At 43.6% G+C, this 25,153-nt stretch overlaps 1 protein-coding gene across 1 annotated transcript in view; it reads right to left on the bottom strand.

The window, feature by feature from the left end:
* SUPT3H (SPT3 homolog, SAGA and STAGA complex component) overlaps positions 1-25,153 on the bottom strand; it is a 1,211,638-nt gene that overhangs the window by 368,898 nt on the left and 817,587 nt on the right. The window contains exon 8 of the mRNA XM_069236106.1: positions 3,301-3,413. Coding sequence (XP_069092207.1) covers positions 3,301-3,413 — 113 coding nt within the window. The remainder of the gene's footprint in view (positions 1-3,300; positions 3,414-25,153) is intronic.

Raw genomic sequence — 25,153 nt, 5'->3', positions numbered from 1 at the left:
ATGATCCCGGTGCTGTACTTGGTCTGTGTCTAAGGGAAGCTTGCACAGGTGATGCCAATCCTGTATCTCTTCTCTGCCTGAGGAAGGCTTATTCTGATGATCCCGGTGCTGTACTTGGTCTGTGTCTGAGGGAAGCTTGCACAGGTGATGCCAATCCTGTATCTCGTCTCTGCCTGAGGAAGGCTTGCACTGATGACCCTGTTCTGTACTTGGTCTGTGTGTGACGGAAGCTTCCACAGGAGATGCCAATCATGTATCTCTTCTTTGCCTGAAGAAAACTTACACTGATGATCCCGGTGCTGTACTTCGTCTGTGAGTGAGGGAAGATTGCACATATGATGATAATTCTGTGTCTCTTCTCCGCTTAAGAAAGGCTTGAACTACTGAACTTGGTGCTGTAATTCGACTGTGTGCAAGAGAAGCTTGCACAGGTGCTGCCAATCTTGTCTCACTTCTCTGCCTGAGAAAGGCTTGTACTGATGATCCCTGTGCTTGCACAGGTGCTGCCAATCCTGTATCACTTCTCCGTATAAAGAAAGCTTCTTCTGATGATGCCAGTGCTGAACTTCATCTGTATGTGAGGGAAGCTTGCACAAGTGGTGCTAATCCTGTGTCTCTTCTCTGCCTTAAGAATACTTGTTCTGATGAACCCAGTGCTGTTCTTCATGTGTGTAACAGCGAAGTTTGCACAGACAATGCCAATCCTGTATATCTACTAAGCCTAGGAAGGCTTGTACTGATGATGATCCCCCGCTGTACTTCATGTGTGTGTGAGGGAAGTGTGCATAGGTGATACCAATCCAGTCTCTTCTCTGCCTTTGGAAGGCCTGTTCTGATGAACCCAGTGCTGTACTTCATGTGAATACCAGCGAGGTTTGCACAGGTGATGCCAATCCTGTATATCTTCTCTGCCTTAGGAAGGCAGGTACTGATAATCCTGTGCTGTACTTCATGTGTGTGTGAGGGAAGCATGTATAGGTGATGCCAATCGTGTCTCTTCTCTGCCTTCAGAAGGCCTGCTCTGATGATCCCAGTGCTGTACTTCATCTGTGAGGGAAGCTTGCACAGGTGATGCTAATCCTGTATCTCTCTGTGCCTAAGGAAGGTCTGTTGGCTTGCTCTGATGATCCCAGTGCTGTACTTCATCTGTGAGGGAAGCTTGCACAGGTGATGCCAATTCTATATCTCATCTCTGCCTAAGGAAGGTTTGTTGGCTTGTTCTGATGATGCCAGTGCTGTACTTCGCCTGTGTGTGAGAGAAGCTTCACAGGTGATGCCAACCCTGTGTCTCGCCTCTGCCTGAGGAAGGCTTATTCTGATTATCCCACTGCTGTACTTTGTCTGTGTGTGAGAGAAGCTTGCTTCAGTGATGCTAATCCCGTCTCTCTTCTCTGCCTGCGTAAGGCTTGTACTGATGATCCCGTTGTTGTACTTCATCTGTGTGTGAGGAAAACTTACACAGGTGATGCCAATCCTGTATCTCTTCTCTGCCTGGGGAAGACTTGTACTGATGGCCCTGTTGCTGTATTTCGTGTATGAGGGAAGCTTGCACAGGTGATGCTAACCCTGTGTCTCTTCTCCGCCTATGGAAGGTTTCGTCCAATGATCCATGTGTGAGGGAAGCTTGCACAGGTGGTGCTAATCCTGTCTCTCTTCTCTGCTTTAGGAAGGCTTGTTCTGATGATCCTGGTGCTGTACGTCATGTGTCTATGAGGGAAACTTGCACAGGTGATGCCAATCCTGTGTCTCTTCTCTGCCTGAGGAAGGCTATGATCCCAGTGCTGTACTTCGTCTATGTATGAGGGAAGCTTGCAAAGGTGATGCTAATCCTCTGTCTCTTCTCTGCCTGAGGAAGGCTATGATCCTGGTGCTGTACTTCGTGTGTGTGAGGGAAGTTTGCACAGGTGATGCTAATCCTCTGTCTCTTCTCTCCCTGAGGCCAGCTTGTTCTGATGAGCCCGGTGCTGTTCTTCATCTGTGTGCGAGGGAAGCTTGCACAGATGATGCTAATCCTGTATCTCTTCTCTACCTGAGGACGGCTTGTTTTGATGATCCCGGTGCTATACTTTGTCTGCGTGCAACGGAAGCTTGCACAGGTGATGCCAATCCTGTGTCTCGCCTCTGCCTGAGGAAGGCTTGTTCTCATGATCCTGGTGCTGTACTTCGTATGTGTGTGAGGGAAGCTTGCACAGGTGATGCTACTCCTGTGTCTCTTCTGTCTGAGGAAGGCTTGCCCTGATGTTCCTGGTGCTGTAATTCATCTGTGTGTGAGGGAAGCTTGCCCAGGTCATGCTAATCCTGTCTGTTCTGTGCCGTAGGAAGGCTTGTTCTGATGGTCCCAGTGCTGTACTTTGCCTTTGTGTTGGGGAACCTTTCTTCGGTGATGCCAATCGTGTATCTCTTCTCTGCTGTAGTAAGGCTTGTTCTGATGATCCCGTTGCTGCACTTCGTCTGTGTGTGAGGGAAGCTTGCTTCAGTGATGCTAATCCTGTGTCTCTTCTCTGCCTGAGGAAGGCTTGTTCTGTGATGCCAGTGCTGTACTTCATCTGTGTGCGAGGGAAGCTTGCTTTGGTGATGCTAATACTGTGTTATCTTCTCTGCATGAGGAAGGCTTGTCCTGATGATCCCGATGCTGTACTTTGTTAATGTCTGAGGGAAGCTTGCACAGGTCATGCTAATCCTGTCTCTGTTCTCTGCCGTAGGAAGGCTTCTTCTGATGATACCGATGCTATACTTTGTCTTTGTGTTGGGGAAGCTTGCTTCGGTGATGCTAATCCTGTATCTCTTCTCTGCATGAGGAAGGCGTGTTCTGGTGATCCTGTTGCTGTATTTCATCTGTGTGCGAGGGAAGCTTACTTTGGTGATGCTAATTCTGTGTTATCTTCTCTGCATGAGGAAAGCTTGTCCTGATGATCCCGATGCTGTACTTTGTTAGTGTCCGAGGGAAGCTTGCACAGCTGCTGCTGCTTGTATTGTGCCTGCTTTGTCCGTGAGTTAAGCTCACGCTATTGATCCTTGTGATAAACCTGCTACACAAGTGTGTGCAAGGAAGGGAGGAAAACGTGTATTGCTGCTGTTCATGTGATGCTTGCTTTGTGTGTTTTACTAAGGTATTAGAAAACCTTCCCACTGTACAAAAGAAAACAATTAGCTTTGTCAAAGCACATTTATTTTTATGCCTGTGGCCCCTTCTCACCATAATTCAATTTTTCTCAGTGAAGTTCTCCTGACCCCTAGATGTAATGTGATCAATGTTTTTGTAATGTTTATAATTGTCTAATTAAAAGGTGATTCTCTAACCTGTGCCACTGTCTCATACGCAAGATATGCCAAAATTTCCATCGCAACAGCGTTTGGCTTTATTTCCATGAGGCTGCAATCCAACCAGTCCCGAAACTTAGTCGCTTTCTTGGCTACCGGATTAAAACAGAGAAAAAATATCACCAATGGCAAAATAAATAAGACAGTACTATAGCTAACTTTACAATAAAAATGTGAACACATATTGCAAATTCTTTGACATAATACACCAATGTTGAGACTGTTTAAACAGTAATTCTGATTTCAGTTTACACAGGTCTATGTTGCTTTTCTTATTTTTTATCATCTGGTAAACATACACACAGCTGCTGTGTAAACTGAAATTCATCACACTTGTCCCAGTTTGCTAAGGTTTTTAGGGCAGTAAGTGTCACTAAATGTTACTTCTGTTTCAAAATAGGAAATCAAGTTTCAAGAGCATCAAGGCTTCTCTTCAGGGTATGTCTCACAAACATAGAGGCCATCCAACGGAGCACCAAGTGCATTTTTATTTTGAGAAAGGAGACTCAATATCCCTATGAAAAAGATTATTTGCAAAAGGAAAAAAAATCATTATTTTAAAGGAAGGCTGATCACACATCAAGCAGATTCCCATCATCTAGATTATAATTACGTTTTGTGGCTATCAACAAAATAATAAATGTATAACCAGGGGTCGCAAATTTCTGACTGTGTAAGCCGGACGGCAGCAAATTACAGATAACCACTAAGGGACGACACTGTAGCTACAATACTTTTCAGGTTACGCACTGCTGCAAATTTCCTCATGAATCTCGTATCTCCAAGTGCAAATTATGAGCTGAGACAATTGCAGGAGATTTTGGAAAGTCTAAGACACTAAAGGAAATAATGCACTCTGTAGGAAATTGCTTGAGAGGGGTGGAAGCCACACACAAATAATACACACAATCATTGTCAGAGTGAACCACAAAAGCCACTAAATCACCCTCTGGAAGCTTGGCACAAAAGCAATCAGACTTAACTTGGAGGCAATGTACAAAGTATTTTTGTAGTACACAAACAGTAATAAAGTGAAACGATAACACAAGAAATGTCCCATACCACTTTAGACAAATAGAGTAAAACGTAAGGAATAAAATGACACCAACACCAGTTAAATCCAATCAGTAGAACCAGAGTTATGATTTTTTAAAGTTTTTAGTACAAAATAGTGCCTAAAAGATCAAAGTGCAAACCACAGATATATGGTTGTGTGAGACAGGGACAGTGTCAAATGTTAAGGCTGGCTGAAATGGAGTGCTGGTCGGATACACGAGATGGATTGAGCCCAGTCTTTCATTACCTTCGGGCTTAGAAGAAATTTTGAATACAATTTCCTGAGACAGTAGAATTCAGCAGGACAAGGTAACTGCTGTGTCGAAGAAGTCATTGTTGCCACTGGGAAAACGCTGGACGAGGTCTCGGTGAAGCAGTCGATGATGGCGGGAAAAAGCTCTGAGTGGAAAAAGCTGGATTTCTAAGATGAGGAGGTTGTTGTCGATGGCCAGCCCAGTTAAACTTTTTACCTTCTGGCTTAGATGAACTTTTTGGAAGTCGAAAAACTCAAGTGGGACGAAGCTGCCAGCTGCAGCTGAAGAGGGCTCCACGAGGCCAGATACCATCACTGAGAGGTCCTGCTAAGCAGGATTTGCTGCTGCGGAGAAGAGTGTAGTTGGACTAATGCAAATTCAGGCTGACTGGTAATGCATCTTGGGCAGATTCGTTGGCAGATAGGTTCCGGTTGTCTGTTGTTTCCCAGGACACTCTTGGTGACATTTTTTTCTAAGTCCCAAATGTCAGGGTTAGGCAGGAGCAGCACCTCTAACACCATTTTCAAAAGTCCAGGACCTGAGGGGACCCCTGTTGGAGAGTTACGACGCACTCCAGCAGAAGTCAGGTGCAGGGTTTAAGATCTCTGGAGCTTGTAATGTCTCTGTAGCTCACACAGGAGGCCAGCAAGTTAGCCTTTGGAGTCACTTCTGGTGGTCCTGGGTTGAAGTAGATGGTCCAGGTCTCCTCCAAGCAGCAAGGAATGCCTTCACGCAGCAGGGCAGATCTCTGGGGGTCCAGACAGTCCTTCTTACATTTTCCAAAGGTCAGGAGGGTACTGAAGAGGCGTTCTAAGGGTCCATCTATTAATACCTGGCACCAGCCTTTGAAGTAGGGGGGGGGCTTTCCTATACTACTCCCTCATGTGGTTCTACAACTTATTTCCTTCCTCTTTCATGACTCCAAGAAGTCTATAGCGACAAAAGTCTAGTATAAGGTTCCTTTGTGTGTGCTGAAGGCAAGCCCCTTTGAAATGTAAATGGGGCAGGAACACCTCCACCCCCAGCAAGCCTGGCAGCACGGCCCATCCGGCCTACAGCCAGTCCCCTTTGTCTCACTGTCTGGCACAAATGCATAAACCTCAACAACAGAGTCCTTCAGTCATGTGCAGCAGACACCAAATGGGTTAGGGCAAAAAAATTCAAGCTAGCCTGGCTGATGAAGGGTGATACCTCGAAACTGGTCCCAGGATGCTGGTTTCCGGTTCAGGAAGGACCTAGCTTGGCAGTTTGGGCTGGACGGTTCAAATGGTAAATAGGGTCAAGACTGATTTGCATATGCCTGGGTCCAGCCTGGGGTGGCATAGAAAGTAAAGGAATGATGGATTTAACCCGGATCTGTGACTTGGGGTGAGTGTCTGAAAAGTTTCAGCACTCCGTCCATCATCTTGTTGTGTTGTAAGGGAAAAAAATGCCAACTTTCTACAAGTGGCATTTTCAGAATTGTAACTTAAAATCAGACTTTTCAATATTAAGAGTTGCAGGAGCACTCAAACATTTAACTTTGTTTTGTCTCTTAGAAGAGTAATCTATTTTTTAGGCCTGCTGGGGAGGTATACCCCATAATCCTGAGTATGGAATTCAATGAATTGTCCTCACTCTCCCTTTTTTGCCTTCTATAGCACTGCCTTTTAGATTGGAGTTATGTTGCTCCTTTTGGTAAATCATGCTTAAGTTTTCCTTTTCTGAAAATATTAAACCTTTTATTCATGTGCAAATGTTATCAGCCATGTATTTTATCAAACAGTGCATATTATCCCCAAATAATTTTGGATCCCATTTAGCCCTCCTCGGGGTTGTGATTCTGTGGGACAAAAGAAACTATTTAGTCACCTAGAAACTGAGACAACACAGTCTTTCCCTTCTGTTAAACCTATGAGCTCTTACCCAGTGCAATATATATTAAGAAAATGGTGTTGTTCCTACCTTCAATAATTATTATTTTAGGTGACTAAATACATTTACTTTGTCCCATTGGAATCAACGCCGATGAAGGGCACAAAAGTAATGGTGGATAACATATGCATATGAATAAAAGGATGAATATTTTTGGAAAAGGAAAGAGTTGATCTATGATCACCTAAAGGTTCAAAATAAGGTTGAACCAATACAAAAGGGAAGCCGTTTAGCTCCAATCCGAAAGGCAGTGCCATAGGAGGCAACAATCCCATGGAAAAGGGAGAGGGATAGCCGTGCAGTGCAGTGGCAGGCATGAGACAAGTTTTATAGTGCTACTTCTGTGGGTGGCACAATAGGTGCTGCAGGCCCACTAGCAGCATTTAATTTTCAGTCCCTGGATACCATGTAGTACCATAAACAAGGGACTTAAAAGTAAATTACTTGTGTCAATTAGGAATAGGCCAATTTTACCATGTTGAAGGGAGTGAGCACACGCACTTTAGCATGGCTAGCAGTGGTAAAGTGCACTGAGTCCTATTGCAATTAAAAACAAATTCAGAAAGCAAGAGGGATGAAGGCAAACCATTTGGGGGAAGGCCACACCAAGGATGTCAAGTCTAACACTCACTATAACACCAATCTTCCTGAGTACATTCTATTGTACGTTGTTGTGTTCTAGTATTTAAAATGTGTGAGGCTATTTTGGTGCCACATAATGGGTTCTAACAGCCAGTTTTCTATCCATCACATTACAATGATGATGAGTAGGAGTTGAATGACTGGTATGAAGTGGCAGCGGTGCTGACAAGATGGATTGTTTGGATTACAATGAGAGTGCAGTAGTGCAGACTGGTGCAGTGGCATACAGTGCAGAGTAGACTTGTGTGGCATAGAGTGCAATGACGTAAAGTGGTGCAGAGTTTAGTAGTGTAGAGAGGTCTAGTGCAGAGTAGAGTATGGTGCTGTAGAGTGCAGTGGCATAGAGTACAGTGGCATATAATGCAGGTGTACAGAGTAGAGTGGTGTAGAGTACAGTGGCGAAGAGTGCAATGTTGAAAAGTAGAGTGTCAGTGCAGTGGGGTAGAGTGGTACAAATAGCAGTGGTGTAGAGTACTGTGGTGCAGAGTAAAGGGCACTGGCATACAGTGCAGTTGGTTAGAGTGCAGTGGCAGAGTGGCATGGGGCAGAGCAGAGTGGCATAGAGTGCAGTGGAGTAGAGTGGCATGCAATAGAGTGGCAGAGTGCAATAGTGTAGAGTGGTGAAGTGGCAAACAATGCAGAGTAGACTTGAGTGGCATAGCAAAGCAGTGTAGTGTTGTAAGGTGATGTAGAGTGGAGTTATGCAGAGTAGAGTGGTATAGAGTGCATTGGTGCAGGATGCAGTAGCGCAGAGTAGAGTGGTGTAGAGTATAGTTGTGGCCAGTGCAGTATTGCAGAGTACAGTGTCAGAGTGCAGTGGCATACAGTGCAGTAGTTTAGAGTGCATTGAAGTAGTGTACAGTGGTGTAGAGTGCAATAGGGCAGGGTGACAGAGTGCAGTGGCATAGAATAGATTGTTTCAGAGTAGAGTGCAGTGGCAGAGTGGAGAGGTGCAGGGTAGGGTGCAGTGGCACAGAATGCAGTGGCACAGAGTTCAGTGGCGTAAAGTGGATTGTGTCACAGTAGAGTGAAGTCGCGTAGAGTTGAGAGGTGCAGGGTAGAGTGGAGTTGCGTAGAGTGGCATAGAGTGTGATGGCATTGAATAAAGTGGTATAGAGTGCCGTGGGAGAGGGTGCAGTGGTGCAGAGTAGATTAGAGTAACGTACAGTGTATTGATGTGGAGTGCAGGGGCATAGAGTTGAGTGTTACAGAGTAAAGTGTATTAGCATAGAGTGCAGAGGCGTACAGTGCAGTGTTGCAGAGTGGCATGGAGTTGTGCAGGCTAGACTGGTGTTGCCTAGACTGGAGTGGTATAGCGTGCAGAGGTGCAGACTGCAGTGGTGTAGAAAGGTGTAAAGTGAATTGGCATAGAGTAGAGTGGTACAGAGTAGAGTAGAGAGGTGTAGTGTGTAGAGTATAGAGTGCAGTGGCATGGAGTGGAGAAGAGTGCAGTGTCTCACAGTGCAGTGGCATGGAGTGGTGTAAAGTGGAGTGATGCAGAGTAGGGTGCAGAGCAGAGTGGAGTGGAGTATGCATTGTGTGGTGACACACTGCCATTACAGACAACTTTTTTAAAATTGAAATTACCATTACATTGCACAGACATACAGTTTTTCAAATAATACTATACAGTGCACAGACGATGATGTGTGTAACTTGCATCACTTAATGCAATGATTTGTTTTAATCATATAAAGGTATTTGTTTCCAGCATAGTTCAGAATTAACAAAAATGTGCTTCATTTTTACTCATAATTCTGATATATTCTGAAGTTTATTTAAATGTTGTCATGTGATAGAAAAAACTCTTTCCTAACCCCTACATCCAGCAAGATTGTCGCATAAATCCTCTCACTTTGAAGTCATAGAACGAAAAGTAAACACTAACTTCCCACCGAAGACAGAGCCTGACATTTGACCTTGTTCTTTGAATGCACAGCAAATGTGATGAGATAAGGACAATATTTACAGGCCTTTTTACAGAAAGGGAGCAATCGGGAGGATATTGTAAATAAGGTTTGGGCAAGGGAAGGGACGAACTCAAGCTGCATAGCCTAAAATAAATAAAGCCAGAAAATTGCAAGCAACAAAATGTGAGTTACAAACCACAAATCCAATGGCAAATAACGGGGAAGCTCGATGAATGTACTTAAAGTGACAGCCGTTGTATTCTTTGTGGGGAAAGTCCAGTATTTTAGTTTAGTCCACATCTTGCAGATGTTTGGCCACATCAATCACCCATGACAAGAAGACCTGGAGTGGTCTCAATGTTGCAGGAAAGGTCTGTACACCCATTCTATCAGTTTGCCACCAGTCCCTATGGTGTAGAGCTTCTGGCACACCTCATGTAGGGTTAGTGCTATGTGACAGACATGAAATAGGGCATTTAATGATTGTTAAAGGTGGTTGTAAGTACGGAGTTGATTGGGGTGAAGATGGTAGTCTGCCACAAGGGTTTGGAAATTAAGTAGCTCGTCATCCAGAGACAAATCCCCCAATTTTAAGACACCTGCAGCATTCCACTGATGGAGTTGCTCTGAGCACAGCCGTCCTGTGCGAGTGAGAAAGCTTAGCAAAGGTAGTGCAGGAGCACAGGATTTCTTTGTGTCAGTGAGTTTACAGGTTCTAGCAAGGCAAGAGAAAGCTGTGCATGATAACCCCAAATGGTGATCCATAGAATCGTCAGTAGTAAACAATGAGCATAGCAGTAAGCCCTCCTTAAAAGTCTTTATGGATTAACCCCATCTCATGCAGGGGGGCCGGCAGAAAGCCAGCGGGCCACCCATTGGACCTGTGCAGCTAAATAATAGCGTTCTAAGTCCAGAAGCCCTAATCCACCCGCAGTCACAGGTATCTTTAGAGTAGAAAGAGCTACCCAACGGCACCCCAGCGACCAAATAGGATGTGTGGCATGTCTGAAAAAGGAATGAAGGGTGAGCAGGGGAAGGTTTGCAAAATAATACTATCATCGGGGTAGCACACCATCTTCACTAGTGCCACGTGGCCCACTACAGATAGCAGAAGAGAAGACCAAAAAGCAAACTGGGCTCAGAGGGACCGTGACGCTCTGCCGAGATTTCCATCCTGCAAATCAGTGGGAGAATGGTGGATATTAATCACTAGGTATCGAAATGTAACTGGTTCCCAGTTCAATCTGAGGTCTAATAGTATTTCTTTAACATATGACACAGTTTTCCCCTTTATGTACAAATTACATTTTTACATTTTGTTTGTGCAATTTACATCACAAATATTTTGAAGATTCTATGTGTACTTGATACTTAGGGATAAACCAGATCACAGTTTGGCTTTTTCTCAATTTTAAAACCATTTTAAGATATGGACAAAGGGGACGAATGCCTTGCACAACCTTGCAAGGGGTCTGGCCCCTGCTCACCCGTCATAAGCACGAACAGCGGACCACTGCACCAGAAAAGTTTGCCAAGGTGGGTGGGTGCTGCTTGTTCACCCACTTGACAATGCCCCTTCTGTTTCTCTACTGTCTGCAGGGACAACTCCCCAGGTACCCAATACCTTCCAATAGTCTTTGTGGACCCATCTTGTCTGATTTTAGGAATTGTCCCACCTTGTTCTTCTCTTCCTTATTTATCGGGTTCTTAGCAACAACCTCCCATTTGATCTTGATTTCATCCTCCTCTTTTATTATTGTTGATTGGTAGTCCGGGCTCCCAGTTCTGAGATAAATGTAGAGTCCCAGACATACATTCTAGTGCTGTGATACTATAGACAAGTTGTGGGTACCTCACATCCTGACATTGGGTATGAGACTGTCTCCCACCATCTGCCCTGCCTCATTAAATATTTTTTAGGTTGAAAGTCCATGGGCGGGGTTGGGGTGAGCCAGATGTTCAGTTTGTTTAAACCAGCATAAGGTTAATTACCTTAATGTTTCCCAAACTGTTTGCCAGGGGTTTTAAAATGTCAAGTAACATAATCAAAATATTGTTGTTACTTTCTCTTTAAGAAAGATTTGGTAGATTTGGGTAGGAGTGATGTCCTTGACAGTGCTGAAGGGCATTAATTTACTACTGAACAAGGATGTAATGTGACACGTGGATGTAGCATACCAGGAGGCAATCACAAAAAGACCACAGTGAATAAATAGTACTCTGTTAAAAAAGAGTAAATAAATGCACTGATAACATAGTGAGGCGTTGCCTCTCTTGGGTATGTCTGTAAAACTGACGTTTTTTCTTGCATTTTTGTCCTGAATTTTGACCCTTTGTCCTGAATTTTTTACAGCCCTGTCCAGAATTTGCCTCAATGCCAGGTGGTCACCCTAGACGTACATCGCAGGAGGGATTGCGATTCGGCTTGAGAAAAAGAGTTAAAGAGCCAGCGGGGGCTGAAAGAGACTGAGATGGAGCAGGAAGAGCCATGGGGTGGGAAGGAGGAGGAAGTGATTAAAGGAATGATAGTGAGCAGGGTTAACGCAAACTGACAGCAAAGTTACTAAACAACAACAAAATAACAGCAAACAGAATGGAAACTAAGAAAAAAAAGCTTGGCCCACAGGGGCGTCGGGGTAAGAAAGGAGACAAATTAGATGAATTGAGCCGAAAGATATGATTCGATTTTTTTTTTTAATTGTAGTTTAGATTAAAAGTCATCACATTATGCCAATATCATTCATTGTTTGTCCAAGCTGCAGTACATCGGTAGGCATCCATCAATGACAACAGCAGTACCACAGAAACAAAGTCATTCTGATCTACAGCAGCCCCCATCCAGACAGGAGGCTGGATGAGCAAATCAAGAACAATTCCACTGTGAGATATTTATCTGGTTTCCTTGGAAAAAGAAATATATCACAAACTCTGTCAAGTCTTGCTTTTTCCCCAATCCCTACAATTCTGATAAGGAGAACCCAGAAAGAAAGTCATGGCATAAAGATACTTTGAACAGCACACTGACTGTTAAGTGATTTATATATCTGGCACCGACCCAGGGACTACCAAAGTCCAGATACCGCCAGGTCAAGTTCACCTTGAGAAAAGTCAGAAAACCTTTCCTGTTTTGTTGCCCACACGTGCATTCCACTAAAGTTATTTGGTCTGGTTGTGGTGCGAGGAAATGAAGGCCAAAGCCGGAGGGATATGACCAGTTTGTAACATCAGGTTAAATCGTCTACCTAACGCACTCCTGCCTTAGCGCTCCTATCACTTGGAATGTAATTCTGAGCACTGATTTCAGCCTTTGTAGATGATCTTTTATTACCGGCTCTCTTGCTCCTTTGTTACCTTTTTTTCTGTTTCCAGCTTATTAACAAGTGGATTTCCTGTGCGGTCAGTGTTTCACTTTGTACTCCCTTAGTAGGGCCCTGGGAGTGTTCTGACATGTCTCTTCACTCATGCGATGCAAAGAAAAGAACACAACACAAACATCTGAGGTGCACCCATCCTATGCCAAGACTCCTATCTTTCCCAGTCCCTACACACAGCTCTGGTCATGATTTTGTTTACTGCAACCACGCAAAGCAGGCACTGGAAACTCCAAGGAGGCCAGGCGGATAGCTAATCCCGTCTGAATCCTGCAGATGCGGTCTCGCCCACAAGTGAGAGCCACTGGGATTAACCAGCGCCTCTCGGCAATGCCTCTCCGCTCAGTAACAGAAGTGTGAGTCACGTCACTGAGACACCCTGGTGTCTTACTGTGCAGACAGAAGTGACATCCATTCATGCCATGATTGTCCTACAAATGCATTAAGCCTCCTGGTATGTCTCGGGAGAAACATGATGAATGAAATACCGATAGTCATTTCCCAGGGTGGATATTGCCATCTGACTCAAGGCAGGGGGCTCGTGGCGGCACGCGCAGCATGCTGGGAGCAGAACGAGCCTTGTTCTGCTCTGCGACAGGACGCCCCTCCTCAAGGTCCCTGGGTAGCGACCTCTGGGCACAAAAATAGTGTCCCAATGGCATGAAAAATAAAGCAAAGATGACTGAATGGACACATTACCGAACCCTGCATCAACTACCATAACTTGTGAGCGGGGTGTTGCCTGCCAACTCAACGTGAGAATGGGCCTGACATTCTGCCCATGGCGCTGTTGCTGCCTGGCTGACTGAGTGTACTGCCCAAGAGAAGTCACTTTTCGCCTGATTTAGAGTTAGGCGGAGAGGTTAGTCTGTCACAAACATGACGGAAAACCAGTTACAAGTTCCGTAGTGGATTCGTTGCGGAGTAACCCCCTCCACCAAAGTCTAATTCTGGCTCAGTCATTCCAAGAAGCAGATTCCTGGCTGCCCGCATCAGCGGGAGCCCCCCAACACTCCTTTCCGCATACCGTGTAGCGCCACTTGAGCAAAGAACTGAAGATGCGCTGTTCCAAAGAGTAGTGATTCTGCCTGACGTGTCCAGTCCCCGTCAGCACAAAGAGTAGATGACAAGGCTGACTACATGACAACAACAACTGATGTGAAATACAAACCTGCCAAAACGCCTCCCAAGAACACCTGAGATATAAAATGAAGAGTAGGTGAAAGGTTCCTTGGAAGGAAAATCAGCTGACGCACATATTATAAAAGAAAGGAAATAGGTAGGGTATATGCTTGAAGGGCATTCTCATTTACATTTTCAATTCTAGTTAACAATATGAAAGGTTATAATGACATTAAAGTCACACATTTCACATTAAGGATACAGAGAGGTATAACAATTTGGTTCTAAGCGACTGACAATCTCTTCAATTGATCATTGCAGAGGAGGGAGGTTGTGGCCTAAGAATACTGAATAAGGTCGTCATCTGATCAGGTTGGACCTTTAACTTCTTGCATTCCCCCTCGAAGAAGCCCTTCATAAACCTATGTTATATTCCATACAGTAATGTGCGCGAACAAGGAACCCAGTGACTGCAGCGGGACAATTGTGGAGCAGAGTCCAAGGCAGCCAAGGCAATGCCCATATTTGGAGCACTGAGAGGAAGTTGAAAACATCTCCTCCAGGAAGGAAGGATAATATAAACAAGTGAGGCAATGCATTTTAGGATGAATGATAGGAACTGCAGATGTCTGAATGGCTCATCATGCAGTTGTTACCTTCCAATAGCTGGAGGACTTCAAAGCTTGTCTCTCAAAAGAAATGAGGTGGTGTTTGTGGTCGCAGCCAAACAGGCATTGATGAGGGTCACTCCCCAGCCATGTCCAGCTGGGCTACTGTAAGGCCATAGCCTACTTCCAAAAGGAAGAATTGAAACGAGGGAGTCTCAAGGGCTGAATGGCCATGCTCTAGGATTTATCAAGCCACACTTAAGCAGATTCCATTAATGATCGCCGTGTCATGCAGCCCTTCCTTGTGAAGCCACACAGCTACAAAAGATGAAGGCATAGCCAGACCAATATCTGCTATTTATCTGAGTACGTAGTAACTGGGCAACATGTCACCAATAAGGGCTACCTACCCCGTGTTATGCTACGCCCTCAGCAACACTGGGTTCACAAGCGTGTTCTCCTTGGGTGACTTCCAGGCAGTGGGGACGCAAAGTCACCCAATTTATTTTTGCTTGATAATATGTTAACCTGTAACACATTTAACCATTGCATACATGTGTACACACATTATTTTACACTTTGGTTTAGAGAAACAAATGATTTATACAATCTTGTGTTACGGTAGTTAGGATGTGCATTTTAAAGTAGACATGAGTGGGCCTAGGTGTCTCACTCTGCTTTGAAATAAATGTTGCATTTCTGCTTGTGCATAACTCCTATTTTGTTTTCAGGCACAGGAGTCATCGTGTTCCCATTCAGAAATGTTAGTTTTTGTTTGTTACATTTTGAAGGTCATAGCGCAGCCACTAACTCATTCCCAGCACCTGCAGGTTGGGAGGGAAGGTGGTGACTACCCCTTTGTGAGATATTGTGAAGGACGCAAAGATGGTAGAAGTTGGCACTGTGTTATCCATGAGAAGGAGGCTGATGCCGAATGCAGAGGGAACACTGAGCTTTGATTGGTTTTGTTTGATGGAAACCTGTATGTTTGTTGACACCTGCTACTGTTGTGAGGTTATTTTAGTATTTTTACACGGGCACATTATTTAGCTCTGGTCCTGAGACCTATGCCCTCTTTACGCAGTTACATTTCAATTTATTCCTTCTATTATTTTAGTGATGCTTCATTTTAGTGGAGACGTTTTTTATTCCTTTTATCAGTTGTCCTTCCTTACAGAAACTGTTATTCATTTCTTTGCACAACATTTCTCACTTGTGCTGAACCAAAGGCTGCCCACGATGATTACCCGGTACCGCAGATCTAAAGGGAACACTGTCTACCTTACATGTAAAATGCGTATTTTCACATCAGTTAGAATAATAGATATGTTATTATAAAACACCACACTGTACGCAACATATTTGAGGGGACATCCCAGTCAGTTTGCCAACCTGTGATGCATGTCGTAGCAGTTTCTGCCGAAACCATTTGTTTCCTCTTCATCTACGTGAGAGTACTCCCAGCAGACTAACAGAAATCTTCTAACCCCAGCGTAGATATGAGGATTGGGTTTCCTTCCCAGGACCAGAAGGATGGATTAGGGCTAACACTGCTACTTGCTCTCTTGTAGGAACTCAGTAGTGTATGTAGGAATACCAGGTGCACTAATATGACAGCATAGTGGGACTTTTCTTGTGTTTCACGCTGGTGATTACCGCTGTCCATTATACTCATAATCACCATTCATGCCCTACTACGTAGAACCCAGTTTCTTCAATAAATCCTATTGAACCAAAACCCTGCTCCTGTTCTGTCCTTGCATGTGTGAGACTCCTATGTCTGAAAGAAAGGGACGGGATCCACTCCACCACGACTCTCCTGAGGGGTCCGAGTGTCATGCGATAGGCTGCCACAAATCATTTCTACCCTCTGGTACTTGTGAGGTGCTGCTAGCTAGCCTGAAGGGGTTAGGCCGACAGCTGTCACATGGCGTGGAATTAGACTCAGTCCCCCACGCCTGGTGGTGCTGCCGCTCACAAATCCAGCAGTCTCGTTACCAAAGCAAGAGTCCACGACATGGCCTCACCAACGTTGGTTAGGCACGGTCTTAGCGGACAGCCCAAGTAATTCTGTCTCATTATGTGCAAAAGAAACCCAAATTACCTTGCACAGAGATGTCCCTGGTATTAGGGAATATTCTCCTCAGCTAGCTAGGCAGTACCTATTTGAGACTATCGGTTGTTCAAGCTTGAACATTTAAAATGATTCCCCAATTGGTGTTCATATCTCTGAACAATTTAATTTCATTTTAAAAAGGTGGACCAAAACAGGGTTGTAATTGCAGCAAACATGAGACTCTCCCTCACAACACACTTAAGAAACAATGGCCTCAAAGATTAGGGAGGAGAAGTTACATTTGTCGCTGAGGCACATGCAGCATACAGAACAGAAATGTTTTACTCTTGGGTCACCTTTCCAGCAGCAGATAGGAACACACACATTTCACATTTACACTCTAGCAAATGCACCCCCAAAATACAGACCATATGAGTATTTAGAAATACCATTATCTTATTAAGAACACCAAAATTGTCTTGGTGGCGCCCTACCGCACATTCTGTTAGATTAGATCCCTTAAGTGATGATAGACCTACATGGCCAGAATTGACTACTTATACACCACACCCTATTGCAGGTACAATGGTCGTAGCAGAAGTAAGCTACCTATACACTAATTTAGTAGAAAAATATAGATGCTTAATACAGTTTGTAATGCAGATTTTAACTACCGCCCCAGCAAGGGCTACTCCGGCCCAACCACATGTGGCCACTGCAGGAATAAACTCTGCTAATGTGCATTCAATTATGGGTAAAGCCCCCATCAAACACAAAGAGATTCAGTTTTGGTTAGCACAAGTAATGAGTGCCTCGGAAGGAGTGTTTCCCCATATGGGACCCCAAGATTAACATTGAATTCTCACAATGTGCTTGCCATTTCAGATGCTTCCCTCAGTGGACAACTCTGCCACTTGGGGGTGCAGTGTTTGCTGCACTCTACACTACTGCACATGGTACACCGACACTCGCGAATCTTCCGGAACTAATAAAGCAAGTTCAGGATGAATACCGGGCTGCCCTGGCCCTAGATCTGGTGGTGCAATTAATGGGCAATTTTGCCACAGTGTCTTCGATAATAGTAAGTATTCTTTAAGGGGAAGCAGTAGCATTGGGAGTGCGTCAGCGTTTCCGCGATGTTCCTGTACTGATCAGGTGCATGAGCTGCCAAAGATTACCACTGAAACCTATTCAAGTACAGGTCGGGATAGCCTGGGGGCCAGACCAAGTAAACCACAACTACATGGTAAATCCAATAATGATTCTACCACGCAAGCAGCAAAGCGTTAAAAAAATTGCCAGAACAAACAAAAACAAAATAAAGATAATACAAAACAGAGGAGAATCTCTGCGACTAGAGACCTCCGAGAAATAGAGACAGTTTAAAAACTCCTGATCCATATCAGGACTCACCGGATAAACACAGTGACAGAGAGGCAGCGTTCTGAACAACGGAACAAGTACGTGAAACCAAGAAAAGATTCACAACGCTCAACTGAACCTTCCATAAAAAAGGAGAAAGTGACAGCAATTTCGGCCAGAAATGCCACACATAATGAGAACTTTACTGAAGAACAGGAAGTGGACACTGAATCTGCTTGACAGCGCGGAAAATATCACAATAGTTTGTCAGCATCTTCAGGAGCTTCTGGATGTGACAGCAACTAATGACTATTTAGAAGTTGAAACAGCGGACATGCGCGTCTACCTCCTGGATAGGGTTTACCATTTAAAATTACAAATTGAGGGGGATATACAGTGCACAATGAAACTTATATTGTGGGGAAAAATTAACATTGTGTTATGACATCCTACTGGCCGAAAAAGATTGGCCACCAAAATTTGTCCGCAATCTTCCACTAGGGAAAGATGTCACTCTGCCACCTTTCTCTGTCCTTGTTCCTGAAGAATTAAGAGAAGCTTGCACTAGAGATTGGGAACTGGCACAAGTCCCAGTGCTGTATCACAACCATGTAGGTTGGGATAAAGACTCCCAATATCACATAATACCTATTAGGTCAACACCACGTCCGCAATCACAATATTGCATTAACCACGAAGCACCAGTGAGGGAAATACTCACAAAACTTGAATACCAAGGTGTAAGATGAAACGGAGTCTTATTATTTTAAATTGCCTTTTAAGAAACTGCAAAACGTTCTGTTTACAGAAACAAAATGAATCTATTCTAATTCCTTTGTTTCCCGGTTGGCTATTGAAGGCTATGAACATTGGTTGAAGTCGATTGACAAAGAGTGTATGGGTAACTGGAAACTGGCAAACCCAGGGCCGGGAAGCTTTGTTTACAGCATGCCTGATTCCGTGGCAGATTATATTTCTAAATGAAACTGCACAGCAAACAAGTTGTTTAGGTTTAGCAACAATTAAGGAATTGAAAATGCCCAGTATCGCGTCACCAGCTAAATTTGGCAAATGGCAAAAACCTTTAAATGTCACTGAAGAACAGCTTGAAGGGTGGGCCCGGAATGGGACTTTTAATTCAACATTTTCAGGTCCAAATAGGATGTTATTGTGACCTATGGACACAAACTGTTGTCATGCACGTTTTGTGAACTCCACAGGGGTTTTATAGAGCGAGACGACTTGACCCCCATTAGAAATCATCACACCACTCTGATATTGTCACCACAAATAGGGTGGGCAAACTGTTAACAATGGTTGAAATATTCCACATTATCAGCTGTCAAACAACACATTAGTCTCCTGTCAGCTAACACAGACTTACAAGATTTTGTATTAGGTCCAAGAAAACCATCTACTTAGCGCTTCTTGTATGCAATTTACAACGAAATTTGGAAACTTTCACAGGACAAAGCTGCTGCCCAGTTGAGGCACATAGATCAGGAAAACTTGCAGAAAGCCTTAGCCGTTGTAGATAATGGAATAAACACCCTGTCCAACTCCATATAAACACTTGATAACATTATTTCATCTGCAATCAACATCATGAAGAATGTCATTTTTACAACATGGACAGAGTCAGCTCAGGTCTATTATGCAGCTAGGTTGAACATTACAAGTCCTTAAGAGTGGCCGCATGTCCTGGCAACATGTCAACACCAAATAAATATTTGCCACATTTAATAGAATTCCCTGACCTGCCTGCAACTTTAGTTTAGTCTTAGGAGGTTTCTGCTATGGGAACAAAATCTTGTCATTTGCACACACTGGCTTTAATAACTTGTTCATGAAATTATCTATTGAACTGCATGAAGTAATTTCATATATGCCTGATTCGGGTGATTATTGACCAATAATTAACTAATGTGATTTGATTGTAATTTTATCTAATTTGTAATAAAACTAACATGGTTTGCAGACGGTATTCCTCTCTGCTGTTACTGTGGGGCACAATATCTTTCAGTGTCAAAACAATGTTGCTGAATGTGAGTATTCAGCCTCAGTTTCAGAAGATCAATCCTGGTGGATATAGCAGAGTTCAGAGTTGAGTCACGTTGGAGCAGCGCCAAAACCACCCTTATCCGCTATCAGTAGCGCACATCTCTAGAGAGACATGGCTCAGGAGCTCAGTATTTCCCAGTGGAATGAGGGCAGTGTAGTTGTCTCCCGCCTCGCCGTCAGAAGTGAGCAGGAGGCAAGGTGTTTATTCGATCGTAGCTTAACAGAGCTGGATACTGGTACACAAATTTGGTCTTTGACACACTAAGGGCCAGATTTAAATCTTGGCGGGCAGACCGTTTCTCCACCAGGGCAATCAAATAAATTACTCTGTAGCCCTGACGGAGGTACCACCCGCCAAGTTTAGAAATGTCCGCCTGCCCAGTAAGTACTTCTAGCATTGGCAGAAACTGCTGTCATGGTGGTTCCAGTCAATGTATTGTAAGTTTGACGGACGCCTCCTTTAGCATCACAGAGCCACTCGGCAAACTTACAAAGTCAAAAAGAAAATCTCATAACAGGATTTTGGTTTTGAGAATTAAAAAAAGATGCCCCCCTTGCCATAGGAGAGTTTCCTTTAAACACGTTTCAATACCCTTTATCGCAACATTTGTTTTCTGGTGATGATGGACATTGAAAATAGGCTCTATGTTCCAGAATCTAAATTAGCTGGGTGGGTTACAGCCAAACATTTGCCAGCCCTCACTCCTTCGCAGGGGTTTGTCTCTGCCGTCGTCAAACCTATGGGCTACCAGATTCTCAATTGAGTGTGTGGACCATAATGTTGGCAGGAAGGGAACTATGTCACTGTTGCAACAGTTTTTCCTCTCCACCAACATTTAAATCAAGCCCTAAGATTTTGTGCTACCAATGTTCTCTCTAGGGATTTCTTGGGATAATAAAATGCATTTACCCACCTCTAACCTCATCTTTTCAATTAAACCAGTGGTTTTTTCTGACCACAGTTTTCTGTACAATTTTCTATTACTTGGCAACATGGCACTATTTCCAGTTCTCCCTGTTTCTGAAACAGAAAGTGACATTTTTCTCCCAAGACATGATGGCAACCACAACCACCACTCTTCTTCCTATTTGCAATGCATCATGGCAGCATTACTTCTTGTATGTTACTTGCAGGTTCTTAGTTATTCTCAGTACTTGTTTCACCCATATAAGGAGCTAAAATCTTCAAAACAATTCACTGGAAATTCTCCTCTATTGTTTTGGTTACTTGGTCTTCGCTCCCTTGAGAACCTATTTTTCTATTATTTACAGGCTTGGGGGAGAGAGAGAGAAAGAGAGGAGGAAAGCACCTACGTACATCCTCCCTTGTAACAACAGTTTCACATAAAAAAAGTGTGTGGGCTTAATATTGTAGATACATCTAGTATTTAGTCTCCTGTTAGGTCCCAGGTATCAGAATATATTAGGAGATGACAATGCACCCACAGTTCTTAGAGGCATGTTTCATCATAGTGCCTCCTTCTCATCCTAGTAGATACCGCTAAGATGGGCTCAACTGCAGTAGGGAGTTGTTTATAAATTTTGTATCAGGAAAGAAGCAGGGACAGCAATCAGGTACAGCCCAAAACTCAAGAAAACATGGGGAAATTTTGCTCAGCCTGTATGCATGATGTAGTTGGCACATCAACATCTATTGAGCCACCAGCCCAACGGAGGTATGTGACACATCTGGTCTCACTTGTCGGAGAAAGGTCAGGTATCCAAACACATGGTGGACTAGAGAGAAGAACTGCTCCCTCCCCAGCCGCTGAAGCCTGAGAATAAAGGACAGTATGGATGTTGAATTGCATCCTCTATGAATATGTGTACCCAAGCTTTCCAGGGTGCGTCTCTTCACTCTGCTACAGCAGAAATTTGTAAGGAAAACGTTTCCTTATTCTGGTCCACAAGTTGTATGTCTTTGTGACGCTTTCAAGAGTAAAATATGATGAGACGATTTACTGGACTCGCAGGCAAGATGCAGGCACCATGACTGCGTTACATAAGAAGTGTTATGCCCCAGTTGCATGCTCACACCGGTACAAGTTTTTCTCAACCAGGCTATTTTGGCGCCATTTGGCTGCTAGTGGTTGTGTACTAGCGCTACACAACCAAAACAATATATAAGCATCATTACAGCACTGTGAGGAGAACTTGCTGAACAGCATTGGTAAAAGCATTCTCTTTTCTCTTGTTGCAGATACTGAATAACATTGGCAACAAGCATTAGCAAAGCCAGTAGGGGAGGCTTACTGATTTTGCTAATGCCTGCTTTCCTTTGCACTGTAGGCCTAGCAGCCCTGCAATTGCAATGGGAAAAAGAAAAAAAATAAATACAGGAGCAAGGATGCAAAAACTAAAACCAGTAATTCACGCTTCTAGGGAGCGACTTTTCAGTAGCTTTTATCCCATTAAACTTGGAGGCAGTGAGAACGGATATTTATCAGCGTCATTCAGAAAGATGCAGGCAAATGCAGAATAAAATCCCCCACTCCTCATTCCTGGTATGCTTTTCAAACCCATGTCATGGCTCACACATCCCAGCCCTGCTGGCCATCCGACAGACTCCAGGGGGCGCAGCGGACTGCTGCCCTGAACTAAAAACAGCACCAGCCAAGGTGTGAACTCTCCCATTCATCTTTACAGGGTGTTAGCTTCAAAGTGCAGCTTTGACTAATTAAATGTTAGCCCCATTAAAGCAGCACCTACACGCCAAACACCTACTTGAAGTAACATAAAATTTAATTAGATCCGACCGCTCGGGTGGATTTCGCCTCTAACTTTGAAGGCCATTAAATGTCCTTCAATCCCTTCTTTCAGAAATGATCACACTTTTCCAAACCCAGAGCACTCAAATGCAACACCAACGTGCTTAATAACGATGATAAAATCATGAATATGATGTTGTGATCAGGTGATTATGGAAATCATTACCAGTGATCTCTATGCGTAAATCATTGCTCGACAATGGAAAAACGCAAATGGTAGAAAATAGAATTCTCCCAGGTTGGAGATAAGAGGAAGGACTGAAGTTCACTGCCAATAACTTTCACATAATACTATATACACTAGGCACTAGAAAACCACAGGCATCAGTTTGCAAAGATTTCCTCTCAAGCAGAGGGCAATAGTTGTCTTATGTTAACTAGACCGGATCAAATCTAGTGCTACCAGATACAAATCAAAAAGGGGCCACGAGCAGGCAGTGCTCCGTTAAGGCATCTTAGGTAAATTGCCTTAAATCAGAAAAAGCCACAAGTCATAGCAAATTGTAATAAATTGCCCGTAAATGGCTTTGTGGCTAGTAACAGATTTGTGAGAAGGTCCCCAAAACAAGCAGCTGTCATCTTGCCACGGGCTCTGAGAATTCTCACCCCAGGGCTGTGTCCGAAGCATCTTAGAGATATTAAAGTTCAAATGGAACTGATGAACATTTGCTACAGGAAGAGCCAAGTTTGAGTGCGGGACTATGTCTATGCAATATACCAGACCGGTACAAACCGTAAATGCTCACATGAACCTCCTAGTTTGGTTCCAGGGAAACATTTGTGACTCAGGACTACAATGGAACTAGCTCACAGGTTGATGTGTTGGCTCGACAAAGACAATATTATCCGCTCTTGTGACACACATTATTTTTTCTTCATATTTCATTTGTTCTCCATTCCACCAATTAGAAACACAATATGAAATTGTTCTATGCTCCGCAAAATGTGTGCCATTTTAATCAGTGATTACACAGAACACATCTGCTAATTACTTGGCCCCTTAGTGCTTTCCATTGCACAACCTTAAGTTTGACTACAGAGGGTCATCCATGGCACTGTCCATGGACAGACTATGTCCAATACAGCAAAAGTGGTATTGTATTGGATTTTCCATGCAGTGTGTTCCAAAGGGGAGTTGGTCATGTGATCTGCCAGCGAAACCCTTACATTGGTGGAATATATTTTAGGGTGTCTCTATGGGACGTGCCATCTGCAGGATGTGTGGCAGGAGGAGTACTGGTCATCGCACCACCACCAAACGCTTAGCAGCTGGAGCATCTGCTTGTGGTCTTGGTGGATTCAGTACTTTACTAGGGGCTATAGGAGAGTTTATTAAAATGTAGTTTATAGGGCTCAACGCACTGCTGCCAGTGTTTAGGATGATTCAGATGTGAGGAGGATGGATTCATGGTCTGAAGGATTTCAATTTGTTGTCTAGGTCGGGCGAACTAGGTCATTCTCTGCAGTTGCGATTTTGCTGAGGACAGCATTATTCTAGTGACAACCCTCTCACCCCATGTTTCTGTTTCCCTTGTTTCACTGTGCCTCTGTCTCTATCTTATCATGAGCCTCCCTTTGCAGAGTTTCTTAAAAAGCCTTGGGAATTTTTATAGCACAACAACCCCCAACTACTAGGCCGCTTTGGGCATTTGGGTTTTGTGGACAGATTCATGTCTGAGTTTGTGAGTTAACCCAAAAGAGCATTTCTGGCGGTGGTGAAGGGCGGAGGGCATTTCAGCCCTCACCTGGCCAAGTTTGTTATATACATTCCTCAGGAGCTTTCTGTATCACATCACGCTGTATATGTACCATTACTAACACCTTGAATGGCTCAACATGAGATGCACTGAAGAGCCCAAAGGGAAAAAGCTGCAATTCCCAAACTTAAAGGGTCTTACAATAATTCTGATGAAATGTAAAAATGCAAAGTAAGCCTTCTACTAGGATAGTTGATTAATGGTTTAGAGTTTTCACTATCACGTTTAATTTATTTCAGCAGTTTAATTATTTCTACACATTATTTTAACAACCTTAATTTTAACTACATTTCTATAAGCATAACAAACCAACACGAATACTATATGATACCAAAATAAACGAGGTAGTTACACTATTAAAAACCATCAGCACTGTTTCCCCACTACATATGCTTAATATGTACTGTCATGTAAAATGTAATGTTCTAGATATAATATTGTACAACTATGACCTTTTATATGTGATGAAAAATGTATTGATTTAAAGTACAAATAAATTATTTTCTTGGTACAACAGGCATAAAATATTATAACTGGAAGTCCTTGTTGAAATATCTGGGCAGGAAATAGTAAGTCGCTAAGTATTTGAGCTTCGCTGCTAGCCGTATGACAGAGGTTTTCAGTCTTTAGAGTGATACACTGAGCTTCAAGACTGATGGGCAATTTCATTACTTGACTTGTCAGGCTCTATTATCATCTGTTATCAGAAAAATGACTTTAAATAAGGTTGCCACATGGCCATCCAGTTTTTTGTTAGATAAGCAATGAATTGGTGGGGGAGGGTCTGCAAGGCCTCATACAAGGAGAGTATTCCTAATATACATGCTATCTCTCCAGATTGAGAAGGTAGCTGAGGTCTGTGTCTCACACTATGATTACCTGCTAATTAGGGAAGCTTTCACATTTGCTTCTTATTGGGTCTTCTCTGTTATTGAAAAAGAAGCCAAGCCG

Source organism: Pleurodeles waltl, chromosome 5 (assembly GCF_031143425.1).
Source record: "Pleurodeles waltl isolate 20211129_DDA chromosome 5, aPleWal1.hap1.20221129, whole genome shotgun sequence".
NCBI classification, from domain to species: Eukaryota; Metazoa; Chordata; class Amphibia; order Caudata; family Salamandridae; genus Pleurodeles; species Pleurodeles waltl.
Note: the sequence above shows the minus strand (reverse complement) of the source record. Positions and strands in the feature narration are given on the sequence as shown.